At 42.1% G+C, this 23,624-nt stretch overlaps 1 protein-coding gene across 8 annotated transcripts in view; it reads right to left on the reverse strand.

Annotated features, from left to right (window-relative positions):
* prdm16 (PR domain containing 16) overlaps positions 1-23,624 on the reverse strand; it is a 177,544-nt gene that overhangs the window by 102,677 nt on the left and 51,243 nt on the right. For all 8 annotated transcript variants that reach the window (XM_069526109.1, XM_069526105.1, XM_069526103.1 and 5 more), the window contains exon 2: positions 16,030-16,508. In XM_069526109.1, the coding sequence (XP_069382210.1) occupies positions 16,030-16,508 (479 nt within the window). The remainder of the gene's footprint in view (positions 1-16,029; positions 16,509-23,624) is intronic.

Here is a 23,624-nt window from a genome sequence, read left to right on the forward strand (position 1 = left end):
GGAATGATCGGTTAAGAAGAGGATTTCAGTCTGAATCCAAAAGAACTTAACACCAGACCTCCCCATCAAATGATACCTCACTTGACCACATGTCAACAAAAACACATTCATGATTCAAATACAATTTAATCTAATTTTAAAACTTTTCCAAAAACCGAAACTACTCTGCAAAAAATACAAAAGCCGATAATTGCCCTGGTGTCCACTATGACATTGTGTGTGTGTCCCATTGTGTGTAAAGCCAAGCGTCCTCTGGCCAAGCCTACCCTGCGGTGAACATAATCATGGCCCTGTCGTCCCCAGGTTAAAAGCTCACTGCTGGGTCTTGTGGCACTAATGCAGTGCCAAACTATAGGGGTCACATTAGCCTCGGCTACTTCAGCATGCATTACAGTAGAAAGACCTCCGTTCCCTATTGAAAGCCACCAGCGGGCTATGATGTGGGCCTACCTGTGATGGCCTAAATGAGTCACTTAATGATAGACGTGCTGCAGGGAAGGAGCGCTCAGACAAAGAAATACTGATTGGATACTGATTTAGTGCAACGGTCATACGAATGTGAGTCAGTGCATCATATCAGTTCTGTCACTTTTGTCACTTCACAAATTGCAGGGTTCTGAGCTTTGAGGTGATGTTATTAGAGATCACATACTTTACATACTTTTTGTTACTTTTTGTCACATTCTGTCCAGGCCTCAAAACTAGATGTGGTTTTAAATACAACATGACCTGCCTTAATGGATAAGACCAAATATATCACATCAGTATCTATGTGCAGAAAAGAAAAGAAAAATTCTTGGCATTTAGAGCACATTTCTCCACCGAGGCTGAATAATACCAAACAGGAATGTTGAAAGAAAATGTGTTGCTTTATATGTAATTGTCAACACAATATCTGAGAATCTGATTTTTTTTTAAATTAATAAATCATTGAATAATTTTCTATGATCAACTAACTGATTAAATTGCCAATTGTTTGAGCACGACTTGAAGCCGTGCAAGCAGCAAGCCTTATAGAACACTTCTTATCCATCACTAGATGTTGAATGACTCTTATTCAAACTGTAATTTGTTTTTCTTTAAGTGGAAAGCACAAATGACTTGTGGGTCACTGTATTGATCACTAGAGCTCTGTTCATCTGTCTGGGACTTCCTCTATTTATGCAGTAGACCAGCACAAAGGGAAAACACAACATCCTGGAGAGCAGAACTCAAACTTGTGTTCTCCCCAGGGTCTTGCCAAGGTCAAGTGCACAGCAAATAGGTTCAGAGCCTCCTTGGAGTCTGGGGCCATATGGCTGGTAAGCAGCATGATTAATGAGAAATATGGGCTGATATCAGGGTTAATTGACTGTGTTATAGTCACCCCTTGAATATGCAGTTACTTGTCCTTTGCACTACGAATGTTAACAGCAGAAGTTACAAAAACAAATTTAAAGCTTTTTAGAGATGGCACTTTTTTAAAATCATATAATTTTATTAAACCGGCTGTAAAAAGTATTATTACCTCAGCCAAGGAAGTTATATTTGTATGTTTGTCTGTTAGTAAGCAAGATTAAGCAAAAACGACTTGATGAATAACCATGAAAGAAAATAAACTTTTAAGTTTTGTTTTGATTCATGGATCTTGATGAAAAAAATCTGTTTAGGGAATCGATATTTGTGAGTGTGTGCAATTTGGTGATCCAAATACAAAGCTTGATCTAGTGAATTTGGTTTTATAAGGGGACTGTTGGACTTTGGCATATGTGCTCTCTGAGTGCCCCTTGTAGTTGTTATTATTATTATTATTATTATTATTATTATATGATAAGATTTCATTTGCAATCTTAAAAGTAAAAAAATTACAAAACTTTCTTTAAACGTGCTCTCCTTGTACCTGCTCTGATCTTGTGGATCCCCTAATTTCATACCTGCCTGCGTCTCTTTCTGTGTTTTATCTAAATTGCATTATTCTGACCCAAACCTTTTGAGTCTATAATTCAAATAACTCTGAGGATCAATCAAGCTGACTTCAGAATTCAAGATTCGATATTTCAGTGTTTATTTTATTAAAACAAGCTTGGCAAAATCCAGAGTATGGTGTTCCTCTGCATTCATAATGTTTTGGTTAATGGCTTCATGAAACTGGGTGTGAACCTCCCTGATAACTCTCAGAGGATGTTTGAATCATGGCTGAGGGGTGTAAGAGGGTGAGTGCACCCCAGCAGCGGAGATGAGAAGAGGGTAAGTGAGCCATGTGGAGGAAGCCAGAGGGTGAGTGGTGATCTGTAAGACAATCTCCTGCTACCTTCCCTGACCCCCCTGTCGGGCCACTCTGTTACCTGTACAAGATGGGAGGTATTGAGTGGCCCGCTGTCCCGCTAGGTTGAGTTGCTGATCCGCTAGCCAGAGAGGAAAGCCAACCCCTACTCCCATCTTCACTTCAGTGGGAGCGTTTGTTTTGATTTTTGTCCTCTCTTTCTCACAGACAAACCTGAGAGGCCCAGTTTATCTGGGAGAGAGTGAGGGGAAATAGGGCGCCTTGCCACTTGATCACCAGAAGTTTAAGCCAGCAATGGTTCGCTGATTCTGTCATGCTGATGTCTTCCTCAACTGTAATGCAATTCTGACATACACTGAACAACAGAGGGATTTTGAACATAAATTAATGACAGGTGGATAAATAATACATCATGATTTAGTCAGTTGGACTAATTATTCTAGTTCTCTGATGTATTTTGCAGCCAACTAGAGGACACCTCTTGGTTTCCTGCAAGGAGTCAACCACATGTGCTGGTGCCCACCCACATCTTCGGGCCGAGCAACACAGGGGCTGCCGAGAGAACAGGAGGAACAATTTGCTCATTCTCAACCAAGACATGGGGGCTTTGGACGACAAGAAAAAAAAGACACCCAATATCCAAAATCCCTCTCTCAGGGCCATCATGTGAAGAATTCCCCCTCTTCTCCTCCTCCTGTGCCCTCCCTCCCTCTCTCCTTTCCTCTTCTCTTCTTTTCTTTTTTAATCAAGCCGTCTGGGGTTGTCAGGTCTTTTGAGACGAGGACTCCCAGCCATGTGAAAAGTTAATCCCTTGCGGTCCTTCTTCTCCGTGGCGCTCATCTCCCTGGGAACTCTGGTGGTGGCTTGCAGGCAGGTGGTGGCGGGTAGGGGGAGGTGGAAAGGAAGAGGAATGGATGGAGGGAAGAAGATGAAGGTGGGATGAACGAGGGGCCACCCTGATGAACTGAGTGGTGCAAATTCTCTCCGTCATTAACTCTGGATTCCACACCTGGATTTAGGGCCTGTGTTTTGCATGTTATATCCCCTTCACACCCACTTACACACAAGCACAACTCTGCACTAACAACGTTCCTCCACCCTCCACCCAGTGTGTCTCAATCTCTAACTCCAAGACCTTTTGACGAGGTTCCCTGTCTGGCCGACAGACTAGTGGAATAGCGAGCAGAGAGGATTTGCGATGTTGAGAGGGACTAGAGTGGCTTCTGAAGGATGACAGTGGTTCACAATGGATAGAGCACTCCTGTTGCATTGTGCCCCAAACCTCCCCCGGCACAGCATCGACCCCCGCCCCCATCCACTTGGCTTCAACCGTCCCTCTTTAGACGTTTCACTGTGTGTCAAAGCAACAATCCCGAAAGACTCCTCTTGGGCCCTCTGCCAAGAAATGAAGGACATGATAGATAACAATGGAGAGACGAGGAGTTCAACAGTGCTTTTGTCAGGATTCTCAATGAACCGTTTCAGCATCCTCAACGGCAAGTAGAAGGAACTAAGACACAAACTTTCTCTTCTACGTCAAAGAAATCATATTTCTGGTTGAATGGTGAAGGCAGGCAGGTCAGAGAATGTGGCTCACAAAAGCCTCCTCTTGCAGTCTGAAGGAGACAGAAAAATGCACACTTGAATGCTTTGCTTGCAGTGCACTTTTTCTTCCTCTCCCTCCCTCTTAGAGCGAAGTGCCATTGGAAATATAGACAGGCTCAGTCAGCCATCTTAATCCCTCTCCCCTGTCCATCTCACGCTCACTCAATCCACCCTGACCCCACACACTCGCACTCTTTCACAGAAACACAAACGCACGCACACTCATTCGCCGTCTCCCTCCCAGAAGCCTCCTCACCCTAAGAAAGAAGCTTGAGGCCGAGAGAATCTCTGTTGGTGGGGTGTACAGAGCGAGATTTGGGAGTTTGCAAAGGTCAGCGCGGACTTTGTTCAATCTGAGGGTTTATCTCAGCAACAGCAGGGCAGGACAATGGGGCTGCATGCCGCGCGACAGAAACCCAAGCTGTGGCAGCTAAATTACTTCACTGATAAGGCCGAATTAGAAGCACTGGGACCCCGGAGGCCAGGAAAAGAGGAGGAGGGAGCAAGAAAAAAGAAAGGAAGGAGATGAGAAATAGAGAGAGAGGCCACATAAGGTTGAGAGAGGGGGTTGAAAAATCAATGAATCACAAAAGAAAAGATTAGAGTCCCGGTTTCATCTGGGCATAATTAAAGCAAATGTTGTGTATTTTGTCCTAAAGGCATATGATGTCTATTTCACAGAGATCAGTACTCAGGCACACTGGCGTGCAAAATGAGACCACAGTGTGCTATCTGCAAGCACTGTGATGGGACATGAACGTGATTATATAAAAATTTAACGGTGAATACAAGAAGACTTTGTGGTGATCCATCATAGGAATGTTAGCGAGAACACTGTGGTCTGTGCTCGCAATCATATGTGCAAGTGTGTCGGGACAGGAGTGAAGAGATCAAAATAAAAAAAAAGGAAATAAGAAATGGAAAGTGGGGTAAACACAGAAAGTGATCCTGCCTCACACTCTACAGGAGAGGAAGAAGGGTTGGAAAAGAGCTCACTTGTTCTATTGGAGCTGTTTGGTAGGCAATATTCTTCAAGTGTGTTTGTGTGTGTGTGTGTCTGTCTGTGGGTGTGTGTGTGTGTGTGTGTGTCTGTGTGTGTGTGTGTGCTCTTGTAGTTTGTACATGTATGTTTTTTTACAGTTGCATTAGAGCACCTGCCCCTGTCTCTCCTCCCCTCCCTGCCTTAAGAAACAACATCAGTTACACAACGTTAAAGACACTTAGCATCTGTTCAGAAAGTGGCATTGTGAGCTCTTGGCCAGCAGAGGGGAGCAGGCTTTATCACCACAAACACTAGAGTTTAATAAAAAAACATGTAAAGAATGTTATTATAAAATAGGATTTTTCTATTATTTTATATGATACACACACAGATGAAATACAGATTATTTTTTATGAGATTTTACAGATAATAAATGTAACTCTATTATTATCTTTAGGTAATTTCTCTCAGTGGGCATGTTAGTCCCACTCCCCTCACAATATGGCAATGCCTTTGTTCTGCTGTTTTACATACTATATGTAGCACATGGCTCAGGCCATAGAGTCTCAGAGAAGTCAAGGTTTTTTCAGGAGTTTTTTGTCAGCCTTTAACAGATGCCATGCCGAGTGCCACAGTGTAGCAGCTGCATAGACATCACCTCCTCTCCAGAGAGAGTGAAACGCAACAGAATCATTTGACATTTATAGACAACAGAATGACTGAGAGGCTCAAAGTGCACTGCTCTGACCATTGAGAGAATTTGCAGAAATCAATTTAGCCTCTCTCCCCTTCCATTTCTAACAGTCAGTTTATTTCTCCTCATGGTGACAGTAAATTATTAAAATGATCTGTGTTTGTTTGTGCGTTCAATACTTCACTTACTTGTTCATTTGACAAAACTTGGCTTTAAGTTTGGCCATTTGGTTAAACTAGTAAATGCAGAGTTTCACGACCCCTCACCCTCCCACCCACCCCCACACACATTTCTAGAGGTAAATATCCAAGTCTTTTGAATCACTTTGGAACTTCCATGTAAGCAGTATGTGATTTGTTCATTTTCACCAGAGGGGATGGTCACCTTTAGATGTACACTAAAAGTTTGTGTAGTATTTCTGATGGCATCTCCAAATTCCAAACTTTGGAGCTGATTGGTAGGGGGTGAGTGTGTGGGGGACGTCACCCCTGCACTAGAGAGCTATATGCGTGAAATCGCACAGCAAAAGCAGTATCTACCAAGTTCATGCTGACTTCTGCTTGAAGGCTGAAGACCACCAGCCACTGACATGTGGGATTTCAACTGTGACGGACAATCAGTGTGTTTGTGTGGGAGGGACATGGGGAGAGTGAGGCAAAGAGCGCTGTACTCCTATTCTTTTCTAACCCATTTGGTTTCAACTTTTAGAAATAAACTCTGCCTCCCGTGATTTACTGAGAATCACTAACTATGGGATGCTGCTGGCATCTCCCACGTCCCCGTCTATTGCATGTAAGTAAAAGTCACCAAATCAGGACATCCACACACTGTTGTCACTTGCTTAACATATTAACATATGATTAAAGAGGTATTTAAAATGATGCCTAAGGCTTTGCCATCCTGTCTTTTTTGTTTCAAAGAAATATTAGACTCAAATCATAACATTTGCTAACAATGCAATGTCAGCGCAGACAACAAAAATAAGAAACACCAAATTCAACTACAATATCAATGACATTGTAGCTATTAAGAGCGCTGTCAGAGTGATTAGTGGGGAGAATACTGCAAACAAATGGAATGAGGCAATGATATCTCATAAATGAAATGTTTGGGAAACATGTTATTTGTCATGGTGACACAAGCTTTCGTACTATATTAAGATATTACATCAAAGCCCTGTGATATCCGTCTTTAGTAGGGGAAATCCGCCAGATTTAGGATTTTGTGGAGGGTGGACCAATGCCCATAATGATTAATGGACAAAAATGTATAAAAAAAGCGCACACAGACAGACACACACACACACACACAGAGGGAGAGAGAGAGGAAGGGAAAGAGAGAGATATGCACACTTCTACAAATCTCAACTCTCTCAGAACCTCCTTGTTGTCTCATGCAGACAAGACGCCATGTCTTGCTCCCAATGACAGTGGTGGAGAAAATGAGCGAAAATCACTCGAGCGATTCCAAAGTCTTTCCAAAGTAAAGACAACCCGGCGTGTTCGACACTTCAACAATTCAACACTGTTTTTACATCTGATGTCGTCATCGTGCTCAGCTTCTCACTCTACCCTGTTATTCTAAATGAGCGAGTGAAGGAAAGAATAACATGGGAAAATGTCTTTTCCCTGCCTGCCTGTGTCTCTTGATGTTTGTGGATGTATGTGCATGTGGTAATGTGTAGTTTATATGTCTGTACAGGTTCCTGTGCTCAACACAGCATGTACACAACACATATTGTACATTAATATCACAATTATCTGGAGAGTTTAAAACAAACAAGAAGTCAAATAGCAGAGAATTTAAAGTTATACCTGAACTTTATTTGTTTAATTTTACTCAGCTTTATACTATGAGATGATTGGTTAATGGGTGCTTCTCCTCCTGGAACCAATAATATGCTCATGAGGGCCCTTGAGACTGTTTGACTCTGATGAAGACACACACTGTGCAGAAACATTACTCCTTCCACCTCATAAAAAGTAATTAAAAGGCACAGTCATGCACAGTTTCTTTCGGAGCTCACTCCTCATGGATCGGGGTCCACAGTTTAATAAAGGAACTGCAAGGAGTTAACGAAAATAGATATTTTTTACAGCCAATTCGTTTGGGCAGTGTTGTGTATCTGATTATGGAAAAAGGCAATCACAACAGCCACGGGAACCTGATTAATAGGTCACCACCTCCTGCTTGAGTCACAGAAATGTTAAGCGGCACAAGGGATTGAGATTTATCGTGAGGAGGAAAGGGGAAAGTGAGTGAAAATGGAAGAAATGGTGAGTGATCTGAGGTCTTCCATTAGAGAGCCTGCACCTATACATTTATAGACACACAAATAACACTGTCACACAGATGTTTCACATAAAGCAGCAGTCACGTCAGAGCTGAGGTTAGGTGAGCCAGGTTTCATGATATCACCCTAGCAGCAAGAGTTGGGATACCAGAAAATGACATGTCTACATAATAGCATAAATCTAATCACCAGCGTAAACTGCATTCGACAAATGTCATCATGTTCCACTGTGGTAAAGAGCAGTATCATTGTCTGCTCCTGCCCTGAGGCCCTGACTGATGGAACTATTCGTCGGAGCAATGATGAACGATGGGGTTACGCTCGAAGCGAAAAGAGAGGGAGAGGAGTAAATGGACAGGAGTTACCTGTGCTTTGCTTTGAGGACTGATGGGTCAATGACAGGGTTTTTAAATTAATGTGTAAAGAACGTCTGCAAAGAGAAGATACACAATAAAGGATAGCATTGTGGTGGAGATGCGTGAGGAGGCTGTGTGCGTGTGCGTGTCTGTGTGTGTGCGTCTGTTGGGGGGGGGGGGGGGGTATATTCGGGCAAACAAGAGGTCCCATTGAGAATGCTTGGCTAGAGTGGCTGAGGTCTGAAACCAATGACCAAGTAATAACAGCCCAAATCCCAGGGACAATATTTGTTGAGTTCCACTCTCTTCAAAGATGGATGACTTTGACCCGCGTATTTCCTCGCGAGCCTGCACACCTTTCATCCGAGCCCTGCAAATTAATTTATTAACTAATTAACAGATGTTGGTAATGAGTTATGAACAAATGATAAGGCATCAGGCTCCTAATCAAACCTGACATTTAATTTGCTGCCCTGCTTCCTCGTTATCAATTACCGTGTTCACTGAAGATAATTGACAACGGTTTGTGCTGGGACGCAGGAGGCTTGTCTCTAACAGTTTCTTAAAAAAGCCAAGCGGTGGTGTGGGGTTTCTAGGGGCAACGCCGACCATATGTTTAATATTAGATGGAATCTGTTCCAGTGGAGTGCTCCGAAAGCTGGGAAAATTGGATTAAATTGGCTAATGGCATGTTTAAAACCTACATAAAATGAACGTGAATGGAAGATATTACAGCACCCAGGGCTCAGGACTTGTGGTGTTACGCTCTTTCTCTAATGTTTTTGCTCTTTGTGTAAACTTGGGGTTTCCGTCAAAGTCAAATAATGAAGACAGAAAACCACACACTGTTGGTCAATACTGTTATTAGAAACCACAGGTTTGATATCCCTTTCATTACAATGTAGGACTATGAGCATGCGTGCCAGTAACTTCTTACGTTAACACACAATTCCATAATCATAGAATCACGGCAAAAATCAGTTAGATAAAATAAATATACTGGGGAGGAAACTATTTTCACAATTTCAGAAGATTTGGTTAAGATCCAAGCTTTACCACTGATGCAAAATCAGGACACTTCACGTGTAATGTTTGTGTGACATGTCTACTTCAATGCATTGTACAAAAAAGTAAAATGAAACAAAGTTAATCACAATTCAGGCAGATTTTATGTGCACAGCTTCTGAGATATTATCCTTCTATCCAAGACATGGTATTTTATTCACAGTTTATTCATCTATAGCTGTTGCAGGGGGTCGGCAGCAGTAGGAGTGTTGGGGTGAGTGACTTAGCACAGACCCTTTAATATCTTATTACCCTCTACTTTCCAATGAAACTGAGTCTGAGAAGGTAAAGCTGAGGAGGCCTGCTGTTTTTCATGCTAAGTGGCTTTAGGAGGAGGACTCTCAGCTCAAGGCCCTGCTCATCAGACCATGGTTCTGATTTGATTACTAAGAGACATGATAATGACCCCATTTATGTAAAAAAGCTTCACTCCTGCTATACAATAGTCTTCACAGTAGGGGTTAAAGTTAACTACAAGTAATATTAAGACTAAGTGTCTAAAAATGGATGACGGACAAATGGCTTCATGTAGGATGGAGGTTTCTCTTGTTATGGTTAGTGAATGTTCAGTTTGTCTGACCTTAACCAACTCGTAATTGAAACATTAGAACATGACTGCCAGTGTGAGAGCACTGGAAAGCACATTAGTCAAATAAAGCAGAAAATGACTCTCTCTCACATTATCTCACTACCTCTCTGTCTCATACGATCCATTTACATGGTGTGACTACTGTCTCTTGGCAGTCCCAGGGAGTTTCTGCCTTATCAAGTCGGTACCAGTCACCTTAAGGGCCAAACATCGAGATAAAGAACACCTTTCTGTTGAAGGCAAACAGATCAGACAGGTTGCAAGCTGCACCTTGAATGCCCTGTTGGGATATCTTGCAGCATAAGTACTTGGCCATCCGCCCTCCTCAGGAAAAACACAAAAGGCAAGCAAACACCTTAGGAGGCGAGAGGTGGGTCACGACAGATAAGTGTCAGGGTGCGCCAGAACTTCTTCTCCTTAACGTTGGGAGACAAGGACGTTAGCTTAGCTCAGTGATTAGGTCGAGAACAAAAGAAGCACAGCGTTAGAAAAATGAGGTAAACGCCAGCCATTTTGAGCCGGACAGAGGGCGAGGGAGGTGCATGATGCCATGGCCGGATGGGTATCTGTCACGTAGGACCTTGGCGACATGAGAGTGCCCGCTAGACGTCTTAGCCTATCACTAAGTCAATAGCAGGGTAAACAGAAGAGCTAGCATACTTTTCGCCTCTTTCCACACATCACTGGATGAATGATGCTGATATGGAAAATCACCCCACAAAAAGTAAACAGAAAGAGAATGAGGGACAAGGAGACAGAAGTTTGCCTGGAAACAAAGTCATCCCAAGGTCCACTGCTGCGAACTGACAAATATGGCTGCAGGGCTGACATGGACTCTATGATACATGTTTTTTCTTGTGTGTGAAAGCATTTGTGTTGACCTTGTCCAAAGCATCTACATCAATGCACATCCCTAAAATCAAAATTCACAATATGTCCTTGTCATATGATGCCTGAGAATATAGAATACCCTGAAGGTATTGAGCTATTTTCACTTCATGTTCCATAAGCAGACAATGCCAGAGCACCAAATTGCCCAAAACTGAGTCAAGAAAGTGACTCTATCTTCTCACAGTTGGTGAGATTTTACCACATCACCTACTATAGGTTGACCTTCAAGCTAGTGAGACTAGTGAAACTGAGCGAGATAGAAAAAACCCTGAGCTGTAGAAACAAAAGATAGTGAGAAAAGACAAAGCTTAAAGGTGTTGGAGGAGTTTAAATAGACATGATTCAGAGGTGCAAAGATACACCCATTGGTCAAAGGGTTTGGAGAAGGAAGAGTAAACACCATTAATATCACATCTAGAGGGCTTAGCCGTACTGTTTGCTTGCCTCACAAATGTTCAGAATACAAACAGAAATGTAACTTTCTTATGTTTCTACTAAAAGATAGCGTCACTGTTCCTTTTTTAATAAGCTCATTTGTTTAAAAAAAGAATAGATCTTTATTTCTGCATTTCCTACATGTAAATCTGAAGTTTTTGTTTGTATTAACATGTACCACTTCTGCCAAAGATATCCACAGATGTGTTGCCCTCTCTTCTGCTATACAAGTGGCAGAGGGGGCTCGATCAGAGAGTCCATTGAATGCCAGTCAATGAATAGCACAATACCTCCAGCCATTGTATTGTGACATGTCTCTATCAACAGGCAAGTTAGACCAATCCACTGAGCAGATAATAGCAGCAGTCACTCTGACAGTAGATCCCCACACTGGACTCTCTGAGGGCCTCTCCTCACTCTGCTGGCTCAGGCCTTCCTATCCTGAGGGATTGGCAGCCCTAAACACACACAACCAGAAACACACACACACACGGTAGACCTAGGGCCCTGGCGTTCTATCATGTTGTGCAAAAGGGGGAGCATAATGGTTTTTAAATGGATGACTCTGTGCTGGCCCAGAGAGGGAGTCTGAGACAGAAGAGAATGGCCATGGCCTGCAGCAAAGCAGCTCTTATATTAAGCTGTCCGTCTCACTGAAATGAGTATGAGTTAACACCTCTTCCAGTTCCTGACGCCCCAGGACAGACAATAGTAGGCTTCCTCTGGCCGTTCCTCTTTCTTCTTTCCCTTCAATCCTACTCTTTCTCTCTCTCTTTCCATTATTCTCTCCAGCGAACTACATCGCCACTCAGATATATCCAGAAAGCACCACATCGTTCGTCCACCATGAGATTGTTAGAGCTGTTTGGCTTCGATGGGAGACCGCAGTGCTTGCAAAGCCAATATAACGAGTTATTGCCAGTCTTAGTAAAAAATCCACAAAAATGCAGTCAATGTAGTTAAACTGTTTTGGTTTCAAGGGCACCACTGCAGATGGTGTATATCATTGTTGATTGGTGTTTTTGCATTTGTAAGGATTACATAGCTACAGCACATGTGGAGTACAACCTTTCATTTCAAGATACTTCAATCAACATCAGCAATTTACTGTGATTTATTGATTAATGAATGCACAGTTAAACTAATTGCTCTGATAAGTAAATTCAGCACTTAATCTAATTTCCTTTCCCTGCAAAGCAGGACTGAGTTGCAGTGCATTGTAAGACATCTTGGTTAGATATGATCATATTTACACCTCCGATGACATCATCTCTCATAACAATTTCCCGTTTTGGCAGAGAACCAGCGTAACACACAGATTTCACAGAATGTCCATGAACAGTGTTAAACTCCTACTGTGTTTCTGATGCTGTGAGAAATATGTATTTTTTTTACATCCTCTTTTTTTCCTCGATCCATCCTCATAAATCCTTGTTACTCTCATTTCTTTTAACATCTTTTTTCACTCAGCCATTCCTCTGTCGCTCCCTCGCCTGTCTATTTGTCTAAGACCAGAGGCAGTAGATGAGTGGAAGGGCAGATAGTGAAAGAGGGAGAGAAAAGGGGGTCCATGGGACTCCTAGGGGAGTCTGTTGATGACTATCAACAGGCTGACTGTTATGACTATCTGTGATAAGAGTCTGGGAGAGAAGGGCCCCTGAAGGCTTCCAGCCCCAAACCAGTCTGGATATCTTGAAAAAATAATATGGCCTGAGCCAGAAACAGTCCTCTGACGAACTTACAGGGGGAAGAAGACGAGACGGATCAATTGTTACCTTTAGACAAGTTGGAAGGCAAAGATCAAAGATTTTACCTGAAGAGAGGAGACAACATACATAAGTGGTTTTAAGACATGCACTGATCTCTGGATATTCTCCTGAAATTATCTGGAGGGGCTGTATGTAAGAACGCAAATGTCCAAGTCAGTGTCTCTCTCTGAACACCTGAGTAGAAACTCTGGATAATGTTGAAGTGATCCTGTGTGAGAATGCAGCAGGAAAATGTCCCGAGATTCACCACGACCAAGTGGACACGTTGACACGACAAATGCAAAACTGCAAAAAACAAAAGAATACAAATACATCAGGATGAAAAAGAGGAGTCATACACGTAGAATAGGCTGAAGAAGATGTCAACTTGGAAAGACAATGACATTCAAGAGTTTTTTGGCGATAAGTGACAACGCCTGTGTTGACGTGTAAACATGTAAATTCTGGGAAAAAAAGTATACGTCCTGCCTCCTATATACACTATACCCAGATGCCACTCCTCACCTTAAAGCTACAGAGATTTTCCTGTTCTGACAATCTCCTGCTGCGTTGTTCAAGGCAAACTCCAGAAAGTGTTGGACATATTGCGCACAATATTCTCCAGCATTCATCTTCACGGCTATACTGATCTAATTGTATTTTGAAAATTTCTCCAAAATGTTCCAAAGTGAGTGGTAAAATCTGACCTGTGTACATACTGTAACGCAAATTACCAGGTGGCATATGGCATAATATTTGTGATATGATGATCAAAGGAGCAGAATCGTCCTTCAGATGTCCAAAAAAAGTCATCCATCTCAAAGTGGCCAAAAAACTTGAAACCAGTGTTCTGACTCTTACCCCTTTTTGTCAGTGTGTGTGCATGTGTGCGTGTGTGAGTGTGAATGTATCTCTTTAGAGCTGAAGGTGGCCTTTTTTTCCTCGAAGCCAGAGAGTTAAAGCGTTGCTGATGAATATGCATTAGTCGGGTGTCTGGGGAGAAAAAAGGAAGGAGGAGGAAAACTGAGAGAAAACATGAGAGCTACAGGGAGAGTGTAGCTTTTGGAGAGGTGCCCTTTGCACCCCGAATGGCTAGCCATAATATGAACTTTAAAAAGGAAAATGTTCGGCCTGGCACACAGCCACATAGCGTGTGCCTGTGTGCTCTAATCGCCTGCATGCTTCTACAACTGTTGAGAAGGAAACGGGGTGAAAAAAGAAGTGAGGGCTTTGGTGGAAACCAGCAGCGGGATTTCTCGAGACTGAACCTATTGAGAGAACCTTTTGAGATTCCTTTCAAATTTTGTCAATGGCTGATTCATGAACATTATTTGCAATTCAAGTTTTTCCCAGAGATATTAAGAGTAAATTCCACAGGAACTGAAAAAATCCACCCTGTGGTTTGAAAATACAACTATTAATGTCAGTTTTAAATGCCTTTGATTCTACACTTCCACTAATTTCTCTCTTCTTATTTAACTTGAGAAAATTGGGTAACAGGATTTGTGATATTGTGAGTCACGTTCTCCTTGCTCTACAAGTAAACATTATGATTTTCTCTTGTCAGTTTACATTCTCCATAATACTTCCATTCGACATACATTTTCTGAAAACACCCCAGTTTGTTATTGTTTCCTGCAGGCACAGTTACCAGAAACTACACTGGCCCATTAACGTCTGTGTGCTACTCCCTATAAAGCCGGATTACATGTGTGATCTCATCCACAATGTCATTGTTTTCAAGACATGTGACTGATGAAATATCATCGTGATTTGGTGAAATACTTGCAAAAAACTAATTGTGAAATGCATTATGGGAAATGTAGTTTGTTTGTCTGTTATCTCTCTTAGCCTGCAAATAGTTTTTAAGCAGCATTTCAGACAATGGCTGACAATCTAACAATGAAAATAACAACAAAGAAGATTCCCACCTTGACAATATATAATATTCACAAAGTTTAGGGAAAGGGCAATGATTAAGAAACGTTTAAGCTATCAAATCTTTATATTTTATTCATTTCATATCTCTGAGTTTTTGTAAACACTGGCAATTCTGTAAGCTCCTCAGTATAGCGTCAGGTTTTAGGGGGTCCATTCCAAACAATGCTTAGGTTTTAAAATGCAATTTTATTTGGCGCCTTCGGTCTTTAATCGTTTAGAATAAAGAGAAAAATCTTTAAATGGCCTTTTGATCTTTTTGCAACTTCGTGTATCAGCTGATGTGAAATATGAGCACATCATGTCCTCTCAAACACGCCGTTCAAATGATTAACTCATCCAAGTCCCTATTCCTTATTACATACAAAAGTAATATGAGACCATGTGAAAGACCTGTCCCCTAAAAGTGAAGAGTCGAGAAGTCAGTGAAATGAAAAGCAGGCCAGTAGATTTCATCTCTGATTAGGCATATGAGAAAGAACGAGGGAGAAGGAGAGAGAGAGAGAGAGGGATGGAGAGAGTAAGAGAAAGAGAAGTAGATCAGGAGTTCCCTTTTTCCCTAATGAGCTTACTGAAGCAACTTCAATATCCTCTAATGTCATGTTGAAATGAAAATTAATAGTTCAATATGCAGCCACCGCATTGGGCTATACGCTTCTTCCATTTCCATATCGGGTGGCGTGACCAAATGAGTGTGCTTGCTCGGACTGATGCCCAGAAAAGCTGATACCTCCACTAATCAGGCAGATTTTTCCATCTGACATCGCTGTGCTGCTGGAATTCTGGACGAGTGCATTTGTATGTGTGTGTGTGTGTGTTGTGTGTGTGTGTGTGTGTGTGTGTGTGTGTGTGTGTGTGTGTGTGTGTGTGTGTTTGAAGGAGTCAAACATGAGGTCCAATCGTACAGGGGATGCAAATGGAATGGGCGTCTTCGCTGATAAAGAGATGGATTCCACTGAATAAAGACTGATGACTGGAATTGTGACAGCATGAATAAACTTACCCTCTTCAGTGATGCTTCATTGTTTCTATAACTCTTTATATTTCAGAGCTTGATGTACTTTTGGGTGTGTGACACAAACAAAGACAAACAGCCATTGTGAAATGAGAAGGGGAAAAAAAACAAAAGGTAAACACAAAACAAAGCACAGTAGCCTGGCTGTTTCCTACCTCCCATCCAAAGGAGCTGTCTTTGCCCGTGGCCCCATGGTGCAGCGTGCTGTGCAGACCAAACCTCTCGCCGGCACCAATGCAGCTCTTGGCCCACACGCCCAGGCCGGCACCAGGCACAGAGGACTCCCGCAGCTCCAGTTCGCTGGGAATGGGAATGTCGTCAGGAATGTAGACGGGCGCCTCGTAGGGCGAGCCCTCCTTGGGTGTGGTGAAGTCCTGGTCATTGCTGCTGCTGTTGCTGTTGTTGTGGAGGTGGTGGTGGTGGTGGGTGGCGTAGATGTGGGGGTGCAGCAGGTGGTGGTGGTTGTTGTTGTTGTTGTTCGGATGGGAGGGAGTTGGTGAGGGCAGGGGGGACATGTTGATGACACCGTCCTCCGTGTCGTCTTCTGGGCTGTCAGCGCCAATGCCACTGCCGGCAGCTAAACCGGGGAGGTCGGCCTCTGTGTCGTACATGCTGTCCACTGGCTCACTGTCATCTGATAAAAGACAAAGGAAGACAACTGTTAATATTGTAGGTGGAGGAGGTGTAATGTAACATGACATGAAAAGGTCTTTGGACATCAAACCATAGGCTATTAACTTTCTTACAGCTTTAAATACCCAAATTCAGCACATCCAATGACTTCTTGACCTGAAACAGCCCACTTCAATTTCTAAACTTTTAAACTGTTTGAAACCGCACTGTGCAATGAGGGGGTTTAGGGAGAACAGAACACCTATCCATCTAATGGCCTTCAAAATGCAAACTTCACAGAATTTTTTTCACAGGCTGTCTGCGAGGAGCCAAACACACCAAGAGAAGGAGCTTTAGGTCGGCCAAGTCCTCGATGGGAAAAAGTTCTCGTTTCCATTGGTCACTGGTGTCTGCCAGGATTCATTTTACAAATAAAGGATCCGTCTATCACTGACCTGGTTAACCTCATCACCTATCATTATTGTCATGTCCACAGACTGACAACATGATTGTGCCTGCACTCCAGGATCCCACCGGTTCCAACATGAGTGAAAATTATGATGGGAACCTTCAAGAGTGTGTGTGTGTGTGTGTGTGTGTATACATTTGGCTCTAAGTCTCATCCCATTTCTCCATGATATTTGTGGAGAGTGAAGGTTTGCAGATGCACACATGCATCTCAGTGAGTGATATGAGGAGCCTGTGTGGGGTTTGGGGATTTTTGACAGCAACATTGTGTGTTTCCTTCTTTACATCACGACTATCTGAACATCAGTTGGCAAATGTTATTTAGGGCCATACTGAATCATACTAGAATCTAATTTAGAGGAATACAAACATGTTTTTATACTAAGATACTTCCTCAAAGAGGCCAAACTTTTCAAATGATGAACACAAGCAGTCATCCAACACCATTCCCTTAAGTAGAATGAGTGCAGGCCAAGGCCGAACAGTCCCCTTTTGAAACCACATTTAAATTCACTGGATCTGGATTTTTATTTGGATCTGCACCAAATTGCACACACACCAGTCGCCTAAATATGCCAGATGTTTTCATGAAGATCCATAATTTATTCTCTGAAAATCAACAAAAATGTTGAAAGGTTCCCTATATAAAAAAAAATAAAAAAATAAAAAAAGCCTGGTCAGCAGATGCATTTCTTTCCTTTCCAATACCGTATCCTTCAGCAGCAGTTTATGTGTAATCCTCTGAATAATCAAAGAAAACTCCTATGAAAGCATTACGTCCTTGACGAAGGTGATAAAAGAGCATAACATTTAAAAAGTGAAATCAGAAACAATCTAAAGAAAAATAAGAAAACATTTTTACCAGACATCTGATGCGAGCTAAATCAGATATATTTCAGTAAGTGCAGAAAAAGTTCAGAAGTTCAAATCTCTGCCTGAGTCTGTATTATATATTTGTTTGTGTGTGTTTGTCTGAGCACATCTTTGTCTGTTTCCTACTTTTCGTCTCTGGACGGATCGTGGTCTCTTTAGTAAAGCACCGCAGCAGTTTTACTATCTAAACACAGGGACTGGCAATCAGCGGGCTAACTAGGCCCAAAATTACAGCAGGAGTGGTTTCAATCAAGCGCTCTCTCCCTCTGCTAGCCTCCATCTCACCCGCTGCCAAACCTGCCACTGAGCGGCAACATTACATTAGAAAAATTCTGCTTGTTAGTACATGGCAGTTTGTTGGGTCACAGTGGAACTTAGTGGGTTAAATTTTATTAAAGCTTCATGACACTGTAACTGTACTTAATTAATTAATTAAAAGATCAATTCATATGGTTTATTTCAGGTTCAAGTGCATATTAATGTTCAAGATATACTTTTTGTGCCTACGTATGGCAGGGTTACACTGATTGATTGCAAATTGGATAAAGATTGATTGAGCTAATCAAGAAAGCAAGAAAATTAAGAAAAGAGTCATCACTGAACCTTTGCAAGAGCACATTCATTGCACAATGCATGAGTTTTTTTGTTCTTCGATAAATATTTGGGTTTGTGCCCAGTGACAGATGTGGACTGTGAAAGCTGTTAAATTAACTGACATGTAAGTTTTAAATGTGAAATGTGAAACTATGAAAGCATGCGACAGGGGGCTTTTCAGCGGCTGGCAATCCTGCAGCCTTCCATGCAGATCTGGGAAACTTATCATATAAAGCTGCAGCAGTAAAAAACAGCCTTTTATGACTGATTTTGCGTCATCCAGTGATTTTGACTGGAAAAGAACACAATTTTTTTAATGATCACTGTTTCATAGGGGCTCAGACCATGCATGCAATTAAGCATTGGAACGTGTGAGCCAGCAGTAGCTTCCACTTTTCACAGATCAATTAAGGTTTTATATAACACAGCCCTATCTGCTGCTCCCTCTGCACAATCAAAAGTGTTTTCGGGCTATTAAACACTTTTTTTTTTTTCACTCACTTTCTCTCTTCACTCACTGACTCTCACTGGCACTTGACCCATTGAGAGCAATTTTGACAAGCAGAAAGACAGCCCTGGAAAATCTATTAAATAGCATTTGGCTTTAAGAGCCTCTGAGCACCCAAAAAAAATGCACAGATAACTACGTCAGATAATTGAGTAACAAGGACGAGGAGGGAAAAAAAAATCTCCTTAATTTTAATGAACAAAACATCTTTTGTGAGACACATAAAGTAGTCAAGTGGGTCTGGAATGGCGTGGCAGTGTGATATTAAACAAGTTCAACTCTCAGTCATAACTTTGTTAATTCATAAAAAAAAATGTGCCTGGAGAGAAAACAGGGACATTTTTAGATTACTTTAAATACAAGCTCCCCCCCTCCTCCGCTTTGTAAAACAAGTTGAATATGTTCGACCAGCGCTGAAAAAAGTTGCAGATGAGAAAAGTAAGCAGGAAAATAATGAAAGGGGCCAGGAAGAGGAGGAGGTGAAGAGTCTAAAAACTGACGAGTGAGCTGCTTTTAAACAGCTGTATGTTAGCTCAGGGTCTCTAAAGACCCAGAAAGAGATGTTAGATTCATCTCCCCGAGGGCTTCTTAAAAAACACCAGAGCCAGATAGTGCCTTCCTCTCCCTGGCTCCTTATGTTGTTCTTTCTCTCTCTGTTCGTCTCACCATCTCTTTCTTTTTTACGGGGAGCTATTTATCCTGATTACATCAGGGGTCAATCATTAATTCGCACCTTGGGGGTCCCGGTGCTGGCTGCGGCTACAATGGGCTGCTTGTTCAGCGGCTGTTATTCCAGTGGAAAACTACGCTGCTCAACCTGAGAGCCAGGCCCAGGCCACATGAAGGCATCCCATTTATTTGATAAATTGTAAATGTGTGCCATAAACGGAGCTCTTTGCTTTGTACCATGGCTTGCAATAACAAAGATTCGGGGGCACGTATGAACAGATGCAGGCTATCGCACAAACACACATCTGTTTGCAACTGCGGGAGCTGTTACTGTACTCTAAACACATGTGCAAGAGATCAGATGGTGTTGTAGGTAAAGATGATATCTCATAATTACTGCGCGTCACAGCGAAATTACAAGATGTGACATAGATACGACATTTATAGACAAAGATTTCTAAATTACAGCCTACGTTTAACGATGTGAAATATTTCACAGGCCAAGTACAGAGAGAAAAATGTCAAGCCATGAAAAAAAGATCTGAATTTATGTTCTATAGAGAGTCAAAATAAAGAAAAAATTGAAAAATACTACAACATTGTTGAAATGCTGATAACATAGTAATCAGCGTTGCCATGGCAAAATAACTTGACACGGTGCTGAAAATCAGCGGTTTAATCGAAGGGCCTTACAACAGGCAAATTGTTCTGTGGTTGTGTTTAATCAGAGCACTCTAGACTTAAATGCAGAAAGATAGAGATCTGGAGTCATTTTCTGCCGTCTGCCTGGACGCTGACAAACACATGTGCCTTGTGGCATATAGACTGAGCTGTATTGTCAACGCAGTCTGGGCAGAAAGAAACAACACTGACTCCATGCATGAATTCTCAGAAGGAGCCTATAAATAAATCATCAAATAAAAAACAAGCCAATTCCTGTCTTCAGAATAGGCAGTCATGCCTCTATTGAAACAAATTGTAACTCCTTCTAGATAAAGTTGCATTTTCTTTTTCTTATATATACAGGGATGTACATATTGTAAAGCACTGCCGACCACAGGCAAAAATAGATGCCAACAATAGCTTGAGTATTCAGAGCCAGGTGTACGCTTGAGAGCAAGCAGCACAGTGGAGTCATGGCTATGGCTATGATAACAACAGAAAAAAGAACTGGAAATAGGACGGGTGTGCCAACGATGGCCATCATAAAGCACACACGTCTTATTTCCCTCACTGCCTTCCCTCTCCAGCACACACAGAGACTGTATCTGTGTCTGGCCGTAAATTGATCTGGTTCAATTCAAAAGGAAAGTCAGCCACTGATGAAAAGAGAGTGTCCAGGGAAAAGGCGAAAGTATGCAAAATTCTGCACCGGCTCCAAATATGGGGAGAAAGATCGTCTGGTGGAAGGGGGAAAAAATGCAGGCAGAGGGAGAATGTGTGGACCATGACAGATATGAAAAATGGGTAGCTGGTTGAGCACTAAATGACCAAACATTTTGATGTGGGAACTCTGCGAATACATGTGTGCAAGTCTGAGGGGTTGTGTGGAAACCCTGAGCCTAATCTGCTGTTTGTGCCACTGTATTGTGTCAATATGGTCCCACTTAGTTTCATTATTGGGCCACAGAATGATATTGGTACCTGTTTCTCTGTAGTTAGAGGGTCTTTGATGATTCTAACCAAAGAGCTTTCAAACAAGGGGGGGCAATGGAGAGAGGCAGCTGCAAATTAAAGGTAGAGTGGCCGAGAGGTGAAAAATTGTACAGAGGTGTACTTTTCCACGGTACCGTATATTCAAAATGATGTATAAATGGAAGCATGTGACGAGATGGCAGCCAAACGAGGGCGTTCAGGGGGAGAAGGTGCATTCGGTGCGCACGTTTGTTTGTGTGTGTGGTAGTTACAAGGAAGTAATGAGTGAGCGATGGAGCCACAGTCAGCTACAATGCCAGCGATGCTGTCCAAGCGAGAACGCCACACTGTTTCCCCTTGTAAAAGCACCGGGGAACATTTCCAGGCAACACTTTAAATTACAACATGGCTTCGGAGCAGGGAGGGAAAAAACAAAAGAAAGAAAGAAATGGAAACGGTGAAATAAAATACAGATTACTAAGTTTGATTCAACACATTCTTTATGTTGCTCACCAACATTCAGTATTGTGTGTGTTTGAACGTGCACAGATAACTTTGTTAATTCCCCTTAGTTGTTTCCCTCATAGGTGATTTAACCATTTTTTTATATTTATATCCTACGAATGCACTGGGATCTAACAGAACCAATTCATTGTTTTGTGCTTAAAAACAAACTACAGGAAAAACACTGTTGGCTGAAAAGGTGGAATCAGCATGGTTACATCGGCAGCTCAAGCTGAAGGTTTAATTATTAGTATGCAACGTCTGGTCGTCGACACGCGTTCTGGCTGCTGCAGGTTTCTGCTCAATATTTCTTCATTGTTTATTTCTTCACAACATGATTTTGAGTTGTGAACATCAAACATGTTTGATTTTGTTCATATTTGATATCTTCATTACACTTCATGACCAGAGCAGCCTTGAATTCGATAACACCTCCACGATTCTCCCCTGGCCCATATCTGCCCATTCAGCCCTTAACGTGGGACCAAGTTTACCTCCTCTCTCTTGTAGTGAAGAGTGAAAAAACAATAACAACTCCAGTTGGGAACATTTCAACATTTCCACATAAAAACAAAGACAAGGAGATGGAATCTGGTCACTGCAGCTCAATAAGGAGCCGAGTGGAGCTTTTGTGAGTTTTATACGTGAGTGTGCACTTTTGTGTTTGTGTGTAGCGCCAATACAACAGGGCTGATGTATTGATGTGTTATTTGTGCTGAGCAGCCTAGAGGCATTCTGTCCTCCAATAGTGTGTATGTGTGTGAGAGAGAGAGAGAAAGAGGTAGAGAAAGAGCATGAGAGAGAAATCAAGCTTCTAGGCAAATAGAGGACAGCAGGCAACCTCCTGCAGCTGACAGCATATGTGTGTGTGTGTGTGTGTGCGTGCGTGTGCGTGTGCATGGACATGCGTATGGTGGCCCTGTGGTCCCAAGGGTCCCGGGGCCCAGGCTGCTGCAGACATTTATTAACAGGGCAGATTAATAGCACCAGGACACAACATGTTCACAAACATGATAAATATTAATAATAATCAATATTGAGTTACATTTGCCAAATTGAGTTGCAAACATCCCTCGGGGGGGAGAGAAGGAGAGGAGTGGGTGAGGGGTGGGCAGAACATGGGGATGGAAAAGAGAAAGGAGCAGAAGAAAGATGAACAGAGGAAGAGAAGAGAAGGAGACGTGGGGGTCAAAAATAACACTAGAAAGTGAAAATTATATAAAAACTAGATAAGAAAAGAGTGAAATACAGGAACACATGAACAGTAAAGTACACCTTCACAGCAAGAGCTTGTTTCACATCTACACATTGTGTCAGTCACCTCCTGAATCAGCCATTCAACAAACCAGAGCAAGTAAAACAAAATGTATCAGAGTCAATTCAAACCAATGACAGAAGATGTCGCACTATTTCAAGCTGACAGTGACAGTTAGATGTTCTATGGATTTCTCTTTTTTCAGAACTGCTAAATACGGTAATGGACTCTTATCATTTTTAATTTATCAATCACTCTGACAAAGCTTAAATATCTATCTTCCAGCCCTTTCTCTCTCTTCTCTCCCCCACTTTTCTCCTCTCACCCCAACCGGTCGAGGCAGATTATCCACACTGAGTCTGGTTCTGCTGGAGGTTTCTTTCCAGTCACCACATGCTTTCTCGCTGTGGGAACTGTTGGATTTCTATGATATTATAAGGTCTCAACCTTACCATGTAAAGTGAGATGAGATGACACATGTTGTGATTTGGCACCATACAAATAAGACCATCATCAACATTTGAAAACTGCATTTAGTTGTTATTCAAAACTGTCAGTGTCAGAGAAGTTATGGAAATCAATAAAATCTCTTGTTCCTGTTTTCTAATGAAGTCCAAGGTGCAGTGTATAGT

The sequence above is a fragment of the Paralichthys olivaceus genome, chromosome 6 (assembly GCF_024713975.1).
Source record: "Paralichthys olivaceus isolate ysfri-2021 chromosome 6, ASM2471397v2, whole genome shotgun sequence".
Classification (NCBI taxonomy): domain Eukaryota; kingdom Metazoa; phylum Chordata; class Actinopteri; order Pleuronectiformes; family Paralichthyidae; genus Paralichthys; species Paralichthys olivaceus.